The sequence below is a fragment of the Canis aureus genome, chromosome 11, assembly GCF_053574225.1.
Source record: "Canis aureus isolate CA01 chromosome 11, VMU_Caureus_v.1.0, whole genome shotgun sequence".
Lineage (NCBI taxonomy): Eukaryota > Metazoa > Chordata > Mammalia > Carnivora > Canidae > Canis > Canis aureus.
The window spans coordinates 58,857,435-58,871,291 of NC_135621.1; the positions used below are offsets into that span (position 1 = coordinate 58,857,435).

At 40.4% G+C, this 13,857-nt stretch overlaps 1 protein-coding gene and 1 long non-coding RNA gene across 4 annotated transcripts in view; both read right to left on the reverse strand.

Annotated features, from left to right (window-relative positions):
• The window catches only part of RTN4 (reticulon 4), a 70,799-nt gene extending 60,779 nt beyond the window's left edge, over positions 1-10,020 (reverse strand). Inside the window, exon 1 of one of the 3 annotated variants that reach the window (XM_077915412.1) lies at positions 9,191-10,020. In XM_077915412.1, coding sequence (XP_077771538.1) covers positions 9,191-9,758 — 568 coding nt within the window. In that variant the 5' untranslated portion in view covers positions 9,759-10,020. The remainder of the gene's footprint in view (positions 1-9,190) is intronic. The other 2 variants (XM_077915413.1, XM_077915414.1) reach the window with 2 other exon arrangements.
• A 523-nt stretch (positions 10,021-10,543) lies between these two features.
• LOC144324156 (uncharacterized) lies at positions 10,544-13,656 on the reverse strand. The gene is made up of 4 exons (XR_013389569.1): positions 13,578-13,656; positions 12,953-13,121; positions 10,878-10,997; positions 10,544-10,759 (listed from the first exon to the last, which is right to left on the reverse strand). It is a non-coding gene; the product is annotated as an uncharacterized LOC144324156 (long non-coding RNA).
• Positions 13,657-13,857: the final 201 nt, after the last annotated feature.

The following is a 13,857-nucleotide window of genomic DNA, read 5'->3' on the forward strand; positions in this document are numbered from 1 at the left end:
AAGCAATCACAACCAAATTCCAGCAGACATTTTGTAGACATGAACATGCTGATTCTAAAATGTAATATGTACATACAATGGACTTAGAAAAAGCAAAACTAGATAAAAAAAAAGTAAAACTTGGAGTAGGCATACTACCTGATTTTTAACATTACTGTAAAGTTATAGCAATCAGAACAGTCTGGTATTGGCATAAGGATACAAAAAATAGATCAACAGAACAAAATAGATGTATATAGACATACTTCTATGGCCACTGATTTTCAACAAGGGCACCAAAGCAATAGAGCAAGACAAATTATTTCCCCAAAAAATCTGCTGGGATAACAGAATACCTATATGAAAAATAAATCCCCATCTATAACACTTCCACAGAAAAACATTAAATCAAGATGTATCTTAGATTTAAACACAAAAGCTAAAACTATAAAGCTTCTAGTTTTATCTTGAAGTAGGCAATCTTGAAGTAGGCAAAGATGTCTTGGACAGCACACAGAAAGAAAAAAAATGAAGATAAGACTTCTTCAAACTTAGAAAATCATACTAATCAAAAGAAACCATCAAAAAAATTAACAGGCAAGCTACAGATTAGAATATATTCACAATGAAAAAAAAAAAAGAATATATTCACAATGTATATATCTGACAAAAGACTTGTATCCAGAATATATAAAGAACTCCCTACAATCAGTAAGAAAGACCTACAAAGCAATAAGCAACAAGCAAATTACCTGGAGATTCACAAAAGAAAACATACACATAGCCAATAGACATGTAAAAGTCCTCTAATTCATTAATGATTAAGGAGATCTAAATTAACACTATAATGAAAAACAATTACATATCCACTAAAATAGCTAAAATAAAAAAGACTGATATCAAATGTTGGTGAGAATGAGAAGCCACCACAACTCTCCTATATTGCTGGAAGTGAACCATTTTGGAGAATTTTGGCAATTTCTTACAAAGTTTAATATATACACAGTCCATGACTCAGCAATTCTGCTCAGTTACTCTTACTCAATTCTACTCTCTTGGGACACCTGGGTGGCTCAGCGGTTGAGCATCCGTCTGCCTTTGGCTTAGGGCGTGATCCTGGAGTCAGGTGATCAAGTCCCACATCGGGCTTCCTGCATGGAGCCTGCTTCTCCCTCTGCCTATGTCTCTGCCTCTCTGTGTATCTTTCATAAATAAGTAAATAAAATCTTTTTAAAAAAGTCAAGTTTCATTCACTATTCTGTCTTTGTTTCAAATTTTCCATAAAAAAGTATAATTTCTAAAATCCCTCAAAAAAAAGAGATAAGACAATATAAACATACTAAAATTATATCATAATGAAGCAATTTTAACCAGTTTTACCCACAACTCTTTTAGCAGACAATTAAAATACGTAGGCTTGAGTCTATCAATGCTAAACTTTTGAACATGTTTCATTAACAAATTTTTAGCAAGAACATCAAAAGAAAGCCTGGTGGAATAAATCTCATGGTTCATGGGAATCCACCTCTGCACTAGGCTCTATGGTCAGTGAGGAGTCCGCTTGACTTTAAAGATAAGTAAGTCTTTAAAAAAATGTTTTCATGTTTTTGATCTGCTTTACCTAGCACTGCTAAAACACTGAGATAAATAAATTTAATAATGGCACCTTCCAAATACTCAAGTTTATATGTCAATCTGTAAAACTGGAGAGAAAAAATATGCAGGCACACCTAGAACCCAATTAAAGCTTTTTTTCTCTTTTCACAAAAGCTGCTGAAAAGTAGGTAAGTTTATGATTGCTCTTCAGTACAATCACAAGACTCCTCTGGTTTTAAGATAGCAGAAAATTCTTTACAACTAGAGACTCCTATTTTTTCCTTAATCTGGTGCATGTAGTTCTCCTAAGTGCAACCTCTACTCAACTCTTTGTCCCCACATTTAGCTCTGGGTCTCGCTTTAAAGTAAAGAAAGGAAAAGAGAAGAGACGAGATGAGAGGAGACAAGAAGAGAAGAGCTAATTTTTAAAGTAGCATTGGACTTTTAAGGGACCACGAACAACAACACTTTATAAGCCTTCTTCACCTATGGTAACAATTCCATCAATGAGAAGAACAAGCTATTAAAGAAATCACGCTTTGTTTTGTTTTAAACCAGAGGGCCACTTAAGTAAAGGATTCAAAGACTGCTTAAACAATAATCCAATATTTAGTAGCTACAGCTCTTACTATAAGAGCATACAGAATGTTTCTTCCCTTCTCAAGAATTTTTTTTTTTTAAGAAACAAAAAAGTAAGATGCCTTCTCTTTAGTCTATCTACGATCAACTGAGAAGAGGGGACCAAATACTTATATAACTCAGCATTTCAAAGTGTTTCATACAAAGTAGGCTAGAATACTTATTACTTTTGAAAGCCTATATTTCACATAATTATAAACTAATTTTAAAAAATACATGGTAAAAAAATAAAAAAGTAAAAAATAAAAAATAAATTAAAAATACATGGTAATAAAAATGTTTGTAGAAAAATATGTAATATCAAAGAAATGTATCAATTTTCCCCTAAATTAATGCATAAATTTAATGTAACCATACTATAATTCTAACGGAAGGAGAGAGGATTAAATAAACAAATTTTAAAGATAATATAGAAAACTATACATGCATAGAAAGCCAGAAAAAGTAATTCTGGAAAAGCCCTTTCAGTTAATATTTCATTTGTAAGGTATAGCAATTAAATTAGTTTGGTACCTATATATGAAAACACACAGACATGGAACAGAAGGGGAAATATTTCACCCATACTACAAGTACATGACAAAAATGGCATTTTAAAATAGTAAAAATGAATGATTCAACACAAATGATCTTGGAACAAATGAGAAATCATGTTGAACAATTATATCACTCCTTCACTCTATAGAACAAAATAAAATGCAGGGAATTAAAGAATTAAATATTAAAATGAAATCATAAAAATCATAGAACTACTAAGAGAAACATGGGAACAATTTTTACAATGTTAGAGAAGGCCTAAGAACTACACAAACCTCAATGACATATGACTCAGGGCATAGAAGATGATAAATCTGACTACATAAAATTTCTGCACAAAACAATATACCAAAGGTCAAAATACAAGCAACAAATCATAAGAACAGTTTTTAAGACACAACAAAAAGCTAATTTCCTTACAACAGATCAAGTGTTCCTACATCTATAAGAACAAAAACCCAAAAGCAAAATAAGCAAAAGCTGTGATCAGAAACAATCTATTGACACCTAAACCCAAAAAAAAAAAAGCCTCTGAATTGTAAACTAAAAAAAAAAAGAAAGAAAGAAAGAAAAAGAAAAAGAAAAAGAAAAAGAAAAAGAAAAAGAAAAAGAAAAAGAAAATTTGCTAAGCCATTTACCAGTCTTACCACAATATACCATGTTGGTAAAGGTATTAGGAAAAGGTACTTTAACTCTTTGTTATACAATTCAGCATCATCTATCAAAGTTTTATTTTATTTACTTATCTTTTTTTAGATTTTATTTACTTACTCATGAGAGACAGAGAGAAAGGTAGAAACATAGGCAGAGGGAGAAGCAGGCTCCCTGTGGGGAACCTGATGCAGGACTCGATCCCACGACCCTGGGATCACGACCTGAGCCAAAGGTAGACACTTAACCACTGAGCCACCCAGGTAACCCTCTATCAAAGTTTTAAATGCACATATCCTTTGAACCAGTTATTCTACCTGCAAGAGTTTATCCTACAACACATACAACATGTATTCCCAAGAAGTGTATACAGGTATTATCACTAACATTATTTATATCAGAAAATGTTGAGAAACAACCTAATTAACCATCCATAAGAGATTCATCAATAAAATGATACATCCATATACACCTTGTATAAATAAATAAATGCTTTCATTCATAGGACTTGGGATTTTTATTGGAGAAAATACTTTAATTCTAGGACTATCCAGAATTTGAAGATCAGTTTTCATCTATATTATCATATTCATTCAACAAATCTGAGCACCTACACCGTATCTAAGGCACTGTGCTCAGCAATAAAGGTATGTCACATAGTCCTTTTCTTCAAGGGAAAAAAGTAATATAGCTAGCCCCTTAGCTCAAGGAGCATACAGTCTGGCAGAGAACAGAAATGAGTAAACATACCATTACCATATATAGTACAATATATACAAGATAAGAATAGAATGTTATGAGAAAACATGAGCAAAGCAACTTAAAAACAATCATTCAAAAACCAAAATCAACAGCTTAAATGTAAAATTATTAACACTCCTCCTTTAGAGTTCAAAAGAATCTTGAGGCCATCAGTTTGAGAAGACCTTAGCAGCAGTAAAGCTTGGTCCCACCATTTTGCAGGTTTGTGTCCTACAGGAACCAGCCACAAAAGTCATATTCATTCATTTAAACAATGATGAATTATGGTCTGCCCTTACAGTTCCCATTCCTGGTGCTGTCACCCCCAGAGGGACCTTCTAGGGTCTATATTTAGAAGTCTTAATGTACTTACTGTAAGGCTAATGTATCTACAACATTACTTCTACTTAATCAGAAGTTTCAGGAAAGAATCAAGAAATATCATTCACTTGGTAGGTACTTTTCCTGGGCTAGCAACGTACCTTCAAAATATGCCATTTATTTTGGGGCCTTGCATCAGCAGTGTTTCAAATAAATTGCTTTTAGGTAGATTATGAAATAACTACACATAAACTAGAGCCAATTATTTGACAATAGGTAATATGCTTTTTAGAAAATTCCTTATATAAGTTAGTGAATCTTCCAACTTTACAGGGATATAGTGCTAAAAAAAGCATGTTTTTAAATACTATTCCTCATAATGAGGGATTTACCAAAGGTTCAATATATATTCACCACTTCATTTTAAAAAGGTTTGAGGGTGCTTGCCAGTTACTAAAAAGGACTATAAATTTGACACAGAACATCCTCGGAACCAACCTAAAATGTAACTCAACTTATCCATAACGAGCAGAACAGTTCCCAACTTTTATTCCCAGTCAGAAATTACAAATGGCTTAGCAAGAGAAATTATTTAGAATCTGTAAATTCATGAGTTCTTTCCTTGTTACCGTTTTCGAAGGAGGATGGGGAATGGAACAGGCAGGATAGCTCTTTTAGAAGCAACTGCTTCCTGGTAGTGTCACATCACTGTTTATTTGAATTTTAGATTAAGAACTGGTACTTAAGATTTTAAACTATACATCACTCATCACTCAAAATCTTTTAGCATTTCTACTATGTGCTTTTATGCCACTGTACATAATCATATAATTAATGACTTTATAAAAGACTAATAATTTTTAATCCCAAGCCATAAAAGCTATACTTATCAGTATTCAATTCTATATAAATTTCCATTCCAATTAACAAATTTGGACAGTCTCTGCAACTGATTTAGCACCATTATTTTTCTTTGTATTTATATCCTTTGCCTCCAAGTCCTATCAATTCTTCTTTAATAAAACATCTTTTTAAACCTAACTATAAAAACAGAGATTTGTAGCCAAAAAACCATGCTTCTTATAATTTCTCATATTCCTCCTTCTATCCCATTTCACTGGCTGAGGTAGTAGTGAACTAATTCAGGTTCTAGTCACCTCTTTCAGAACTACTGCAAAAGCGTTCTAAATAGGTCCCCTGTTCTTTCCAAACTATCTTGAAGATGGTCATCAATTCATTTTCTAACACTGCTTTCATGATGTTATGACTCAGTTCAATAATCTCCAATGGCCTCCCAAGGCCTAAAGCAATAATTCAGGACAAAGGTAAAAAATAATGAAAGAACTTTACATTTTGCCAACAACAACAAAAACATTTTTTGTTTCATAATATAAATTACCAAAAGCAAGAGCAACTGTAGAAGGCAGAGCATGGAGAAAGACAGGATGATAAAACCCTAATACCTTACTCTTCGAATCCCCCTCAGAATCCAGATCTACCACGTTTTCCATCTTAATACTGATTTAGAACATGCTTCAAAGACTAGATGAATGTCATTGTTAATGTTTACATTTCTCTCAACAGTTTCTATCCAGCATTTCCTTCACGTGTACTCAAAGCCCATTATTAACCAACTACCTTTTCGAAGTGAAGCCAAAGGTTTCTCCATGAAAAATGGTCAAGTGACAGGCTTCCGTCTCACTTCATTACTGCATTACAATAGATCCAAGCACAACAGCAAACAGCAAAATTACTACTTTCCTCATGATGGGAATTGGAGCTTATTCAAAAATTATGTAAACAACAATGTTAAATGCCCAAGTGTCAGAAGTCAGCCCAACTCAGTAAATAAAAGCCTCTTCCCATCGGGCTTCTCTATGTCTTTAACCATGCTCTGCACATTTCTCACTTTGTCTTTACTCACATCAGTCCTTGCAGTTCCTCTACATTTTCAAAACTGTGTTTTGCTCCAAAATCACAATATAATTATTAAAGAGCACATTTCTAAAGTAAACTTCTTTAAAAAGCCAAACTTTTTACCATGACCTGTAAGAGACCCCAAATGATCTAAGTTTACCCCACCTCCCCACCATCACCTGACCACGGTCTTACAAGTTTTTCTCATTAGTCTTCTTTAAAAAAAAAAAAAAAAAAAAAAGATTTTATTTATTTATTCATGAGAGACACGGGGAGGGGGGGGTGGGCAGTGCAGGGACACAGGCAGAGGGAGAAGCAGGCTCCATGCAGAGAGCCCAATGTGGGACTTGATCCCGATCCCGGGACTCCAGGATCACGCCCTGGGCTAAAGGCAAGGACTCAACCACTGAGCCACCTCATTAGTCTTCTTACTAGACTTGCCAACACACACAGCTAATTCCTGCCTCAAGGCTTTTGCCTCCCTATGGGTTGCTTGGAAATTTTTACCTGCAGCTCAATCTCACCTCCTCAGAAAGGCATCTCTCAATGCCACTCTACTTAAACCACTCCCCACACACAACCCAATAATTTTCCATACCACCATCCTTATCACTATTCTGAGTTCCTTATTTATGTGTTTATTATCTGTACTCCCCTTATGGAGAACAAATGTGTCTTGCTTATTGCTATACCCTCACAGCCCAGAAGAGAACCTGTCTCTTTGTAGGTAATCAATCAATCATCAATTGAATGAATGAACAAACTGCTAAGAACCCGAGACTCACAGAGATGGCTTAACTATCCATGACTATAATCATGGATGTTCAGTGATTTACTAAAGCACTTAGGTTTCCAAATAGCTATCATCAATACAGAATTAGGGAACTTTATAGAGATAAGAGTCCCTGAGTAAGCAATATTCTCTCCTTTGTCTTCCAAACTTAGTATTCCACAAGTCAAAATTCCAAGAGAATGTCACCTCCTGAATCCCTAATGTTCAAAGATCAGAATTCCTCTTTGTTCCCATGCTGGAATACAAGATGAGACAAATCAGTATTCCTTTGTTAATCATTAGATTTTCCATTTGCAGATTTATCACTTTTTATTTTTCTACCTCACCTTAGTTTCTCTTACACACTTAATTCAGAAAATGAAACACTGAGTTGCTCTTCATCTTCTAATATCTTTAGTGTAATGATTTTGTGTAATGTGTTTTGAGTTACTTGTGTAAAGTGTTTTGAGTAACGCTTTGGGGTATGTCATTATCAAAACGTTATTCAGAAACATCACAATTGGCTTACTTCCCCATTGTGGAGGAATGAACTGAAAAAAATTTCATTTTCTCCTGGAAAATGAACCATTTGTAAAATCCTACAAGGAAAGCTATAAAGATCTCTCAGCAGGCAGTCACACTACCAGATTCTTGCTCTTTTATACATAAAAAGAGGTCCTACTGCTTGTTGGTAGGACACTTTCTGCCCCCCAAAATAACAAGACTTAAGCTAATAAACTCATAACTTGTAAGATTCTCCATCTCTAACAAATTTGATTTTATTCTCTTCCAAAATAAACAACTTCCCAAAAAGGAAAAGGGTAAGGAAACAATGTTCCTTTAAATATATACATACATGCAAGTACTAAAGCGAATAAAAAAAAAAAAAAAAAAAGATTTGGAAACTGTTTACAGACTACTATTGCAGATTTGACCTAAAACATGTAACTACTAAGAAAGAGTATCTCTAACCGCTACGTGAAAAAAAAAAAAATCTTTCTCAAAACATTAAGTCTCCTGGCTGGCTAATCCGCCACAAAGTCAATTGGCCTATTCGCGGCCAAAAAGAAAAAAAAGAAAAAAAAAAAAAGAAAAAAGGAAAACAAACAAACAAACCCCACAGGTTTCCCTTCCCTAAGAATGTCAACCATTTTGCCTCTTTTCCTCTCCGATTCAAGAGCCCAAACCACCCTGACAGCAAATCCTCTGGCTCAGCAGCCAGGACCCGGTGGGAGAACTGCGCCTCCTCGGACCGCGGATGCTCAGATCCCACTTCCCCGGCGCGGTTTAGCTGGGGAGTCGCCACATCACAGCCCGAGGAGACTGGGCGGTGGCAGGACTTTGCCAGAACTCTCGCCTTCCCAAATCCGCACGCGCCACACCACTGGAGGCGCTCTCCCGTCGCGGCGGCTGGGTCAGGGTGCATGTTTTCCACTGGGCCAGCTCCCCGCCAGCGCGAGTGGAGAGGGAGGGGAATGAGGCGCTGCGGGGGGGTGGGGGTGGGGGGTGACACCCAGGCCAGGGAGAAGGTGAGCGGGGGTGGGGGTGCAGCGCAGGGCTCACGGCTGCCAGACGGACCAGCCGCAGAACTGCGCCTTTTCCCTGGGAGCAACCCAGACTGGCAGACAAAAGATTACGGGCGCCAAGGCCTTTCCATCCTCACCCGGGAGCCCGGCCAGCCCCCCGTATCCACAACCCTAGCTCCTCGAGGCCAACCGAGCTCCCGGGACGGGCGGGTGCCTAACTTCCGGGACGCAGCAGGATAGGGACCAGAGGGAGGAGGCCGGGAGCAGGCGGGGTGCACGTGCTCCCCGACTCCCAGACAGACAATAAAGAACAAGCCCGGGTTTCCGCGGCCGCCCCACCCTGCTCCTGACGGCTCCTGCCAGGGGGGGCGCCTTCGCCCGGAGGTCCACGGACAAAGCCCCTCGGGGCGGGGAAGGGGGCTCCGCCCGAGGCAGCGGGGGGTGCACACAAAAGACGGAGGGGAGCGCGGGGCTGCGCGGGGCTGCGCGGGGCGGAGGGCGCGGCACTCACCCACTGAGCCTGAGGAGCCTCTGCGCTTGGGCGCGGCCGGCGTGGAGGGGGGCGCGGCGGGGGCCGGGGCCGGGGGCGTCCACGCGGGCTCGGCCTGGGGGCTCACGCCGGCCGGGGGAGGAGGGGGAGGCCGGGCCGGAGGCTCATCGTCCTCGGGGAGCTTGGAGGGCGAGGCTGCGGCAGCGGAGGGCAGGGAGGGCGCGGGCCCCGCGGGCGACGTGGGGCTCGGGTCCCAAGACGGCGGCCGCTCCGGGGCGGCGGGGGGCGCGGTCGGCAGCGGCCCGCGGGGCGCGGGGGGCACGAAGTCACTGCCGAAGTCCAGCAGGGGCGCGCCGGGGACGGCGGCGGCGGCGGGGGGCACCGGGGCCGCGGACAGCCCGGCGGCGGGCTTCCTCTCCAGCACCTCCAGCTCCTCCAAGTCCTCGTCCTCGTCCTCCTCGTCTTCCTCCTCCTCGTCTTCCTCCTCGTCCTCGGGGTCCCTCACGAACTGGTACTTGAACGGGGGCTGAGGCCGGGGCGGGCTGTCCGAGGACGAGGAGACCAGAGGCGACTGGTCCATGTCTTCCATGGCCGGCGGGTCGGAGATGCTGCTGCAGCGGCTCGTCTCCACGGGACGCTGCTCCCCGGGGCCGCGGGCGGTTGTGGGGGTTGGGGAGGACTGACAGGGGCCGGGCCGAGAGAGCCCGGAGACCTGCAGTGGCGACGGCTCCCGGAACAATGAGACTGCTCCTCCTGCCTCTGCGCCCGTGATGCGCCACCCGCCCCGTCCCCAGTTGCCGCCACCGCCCAGGCGAGCGAAGGAGAGAGGCCAGCCGATTCTCCGCCCCGTTTGGCGTGACTTACCCTCCCCGCGCGGGGAGAGGCAGGGACTGGCGCGGGAGGGAGGGAGCCAATCGCCTACGGCATAGAGATGACGGGCAACCAGCCGGCCCAATGGAGAGACGGAAAGAGAAAAGTGGGTGGGGCCATTTGGACTTCCCCTCTCCTACCGGCTGGGGTGAGCCCGGTGGGCGGGGCTTGGAGCTGAGAGCCCCACCCTGCACCTTGGGTCAGATGCGGGGTGGGCCGGGGTCGCGGCTTTGCCCAGAGCCCGAGGGCAGCGGGCGGCTCGGGTGCCGCGTGGGCTTGCGCGGGGGCGGGCGACCTGCCGCAGGACTTGCGGGTTCCTGGCCCGCGCCCCCGGAAGGGCGTTATCCTGGGGGATTGGGGGTGGTAACTTTCCTCCCAGGAAAGGAAAAAACCCAGAGGGGTTGAAAGGTACTATGAAGTGTAGGCCCTAAGGATTTGAGTGTACGCTAAATATTAAAAGATTTTGAAATTAAAAGATTGTTTTTTTAAAGCTTAAATGACTGGACCACCTCGTTACTACTACTTTCACCACCTTAAAAGGAAAAAAAATTTATTTATTTTTTTTATTTTCATTTTTTTTGGAGAGCTTTAAGGTCGTTCTCTGTCCAAACGGCAGACTCTGGATGAGGTAGGCAAAACAGAGCAGGGCTTGGACCGTCTGGAGGACTGGGCCCATTTCAAAGTCTGCTCATCCAGGAGGGTTTGGGGATCTGCCTGCTGCTGGACTCGTACGTGGTAGAAGGATGAGTCACCCAAAGAGAGAGAGAGAAAGAGGAGGAAAGTGGAAACATAATGATGCCTTGGAAGGCAAATTTGATTCACATTACATTTCAGTCACCTTAGGCTCATGAGTCAACATTTAAGATGATTCAGGCCTTCTGGGAGTCAGGAAGCCCGGTATTCATTTGTTTGATATGCTGGAAAGAGCATAATCTCCCCCGTTCCACTTTTTCCAAGACTGAAAAGGAAGTTTAAAGGAAAGTGGTCGAAAAAACATAAAAGTATCAGCATGCAAAAGTTTAGAGAACCCCTTTTATGTTTCTGGTATACCTTACAAAAATATTCACTGCATTCCTATTCTGGAGGCCCTGGAGACAGAGATAACTTGCTTTCAGATAGCTCACAGTCTAGGACCTCACTGTCCAATATATTAGTCATCAGGCCACTTGTGGCTATTGAGCCTTTTAAGTGTGACTGGACTGAAATGAGATATGCTGTAAATTTAAAATGCATACTAGAGGAGTGCCTGAGTGGCTCAGTTGGTTAAGCATCCTGCTTGATTTTAGCTCAGGTCATGATCTCAGGCTGATGGGATCCAGGCCTGGGTCAGGCTCCTCCATCAGTCCAAAGTCTGCTGGAAATTTTCTCTCTCTCCCTCTCCCTCTCCCTTTGTCCCTACCCCCCAAAGTAAATAAATCTTTAAAAAAATAAAATGCACACGAGATTTTGAGTGGTAGCAGCAAAAAATGAAAACACCTCAATTTTTATATGCTGACATTTTATCATTGATATTGTCAATATATTGGAATAAGTATACTAAAATTATTGTCACTTTTTTTTTACTTCTTAAAGGCAGCTTCTAGGATAGTTTAAATACACATATGATCACATCATATTTCTGTTGGACACTGCTAGTCTAAATGATTAAGAAATTTTGATTGCTATGGGGAATCATTGGTTATTTAAACAAATTCTTAGCTCAAACTAATTAATATTACTCTAGGCTTAATTTAGGTATAAAAAAGGAGAGGCAGTGGTTGGGGAAGGAAGGAGGAGAGATGAATAGGTGGAACAAGATTTTTAGAGCAGCGAAACTATTCTGTACAATAATATAATGGTGGATATATCACATCATACATTTGGCAAAACCCACAGAACTATACATCACAAAGAGTGAACCCTAATGTAAGCTGTGGACGTCAGTTAATAATATATCAATACTGATTCATTACAACAAACATACCATACCAATGTAATATGTTAGTAATAGGGAAACTGGTTGGAGAGGGGGCATGGGAGAGTATGAGAACTCTCTGTACTTTCTGTTCAGTTTTTCTGTAAATCTAAAACTGCTCTAAGAAATAAAATGTATTAATTCTTAGAAAAGGGAAAGAGAAAGCAAGATTTCCTGGGAATGTTACCTGACCAGGTTAATTATCAGCAATATATTCAGGACCTGGCATATCCATGCCACAAAGTCAAACTGGTTTTATTTCTACAAAATGGCTGTGAGGTGCTTTGAATTTGTTTGGTTTTATCTTGTGTTTTTTTTAAAGAGTAGGAAGAGAGAAATATTAATGTAGAATTTGGGGATGGGGGCAGCACCCGTGGCTCAGTGATTTGGTGCTGCCTTCAGCCCAGGGCATGATCCTGGAGACCCAGGATTGAGTCCGATGTCGGGCTCCCTGCATGGAGCCTGCTCCTCCCTCTGCCTGTGCCTCTGCCTCTCTCTCTCTCTCTCTCTCTCTGTCTTTCATGATTAAATAAATAAAATCTAAAAAAAAAAAAGAATTTGGGGATGGAAGTTTAATGTCATACTAAAAATTTTAAGCAAAGCAGATTCCTACAATGATAATTAAAATAATCATGTTTCAAGTATTTGTCAAATATTATCAAAAATATATATTATTTTTAACCGCATATACATACAAAAAAAACTAGCAAAATTTTATGGTACAAACTTTTTCTAATAAGTAACAATTTAGCTATCAGTAGTTCAGTCTTCTTCATACTGCTTTTCCCACAATTATTGTTCTGAAACTCCCTAATGGAATGATTTTATAGTTTTCACATACATTATTTGTAAGTTGTTTATATGAGATCTCTGCATCCATATATCTGTGTGCCTACTATTACTAAAATGGTCTCAAGAGAATATCTTTAACTTATTAAAAGTGGCAGAAAACGGGGCACCTGGGTGGCTCAGTTGGTTAAGGTTCTGACTCTTAATTTTGGCTCAGATCATGATCTTGAAGTCATGGGATTGAGCCCCACATCAGGCTCCACATTCAGTGCAGAATTGGCTTGAGATTCTCTGCCTCTTCCTCTGCCCCTCCTCCCACTTGTGTACACACTCTCTATCCTTAAAAGAAATAAATAAAATCTTTTTTTTTAAACTGTCATAAAAGGATAATTACAGAAAAGTGGTAGATTTACAGCTTTTATAATAAATAGCAGTAAATATTGAGGCAATAATCGGAAGCAGAAAAGAAATAAAAAGTGTATATTATTGAGCTCAATGACTTCTAAAATGTAATTTTTGATGGATGAATTAAGAGTAAGGAGTTTACCTAGTGTTTATAGAATGGTCAACAAAGCATAAGAAAAAGGAAATGTCACTGATACACCAGAATTAAAAGGAGAGTTAGTTACTCCATGTAAATAATGTAACTTAGTTAGTGTAACTCCATGTAAATATCACTCTTACTAACAAGAAAATTCTGATGGGCATTTGAAATGCTTAAAAGAGGAATATAAATTCTTGATCATAATAATAATTAGAAAAAGAATTACTCAATTATTTTTCAAATTATCTTACCAGAACTAGATTAAAGTTTCCAGATACCACAAGTTAGTAACTATTCTCTTAGAATACTACAAGATATCCATTCAGCTTGATGGAATTCTAGAATCTCAGAGTTGGAAGGACTCTAGGAAGTCAGGTTGACCAATCTCTCTCCCATTACAAGAATTCCTTATAGAAGGATTTTTTTTTTAATTGGTCATCCATGGCATATTAAAAACAGCCACAAACTCTTTGCAACAACTCCCATCCAAGATAGGGTGAATTTTCCCACCTATTCTGAGCTGGCATTGTG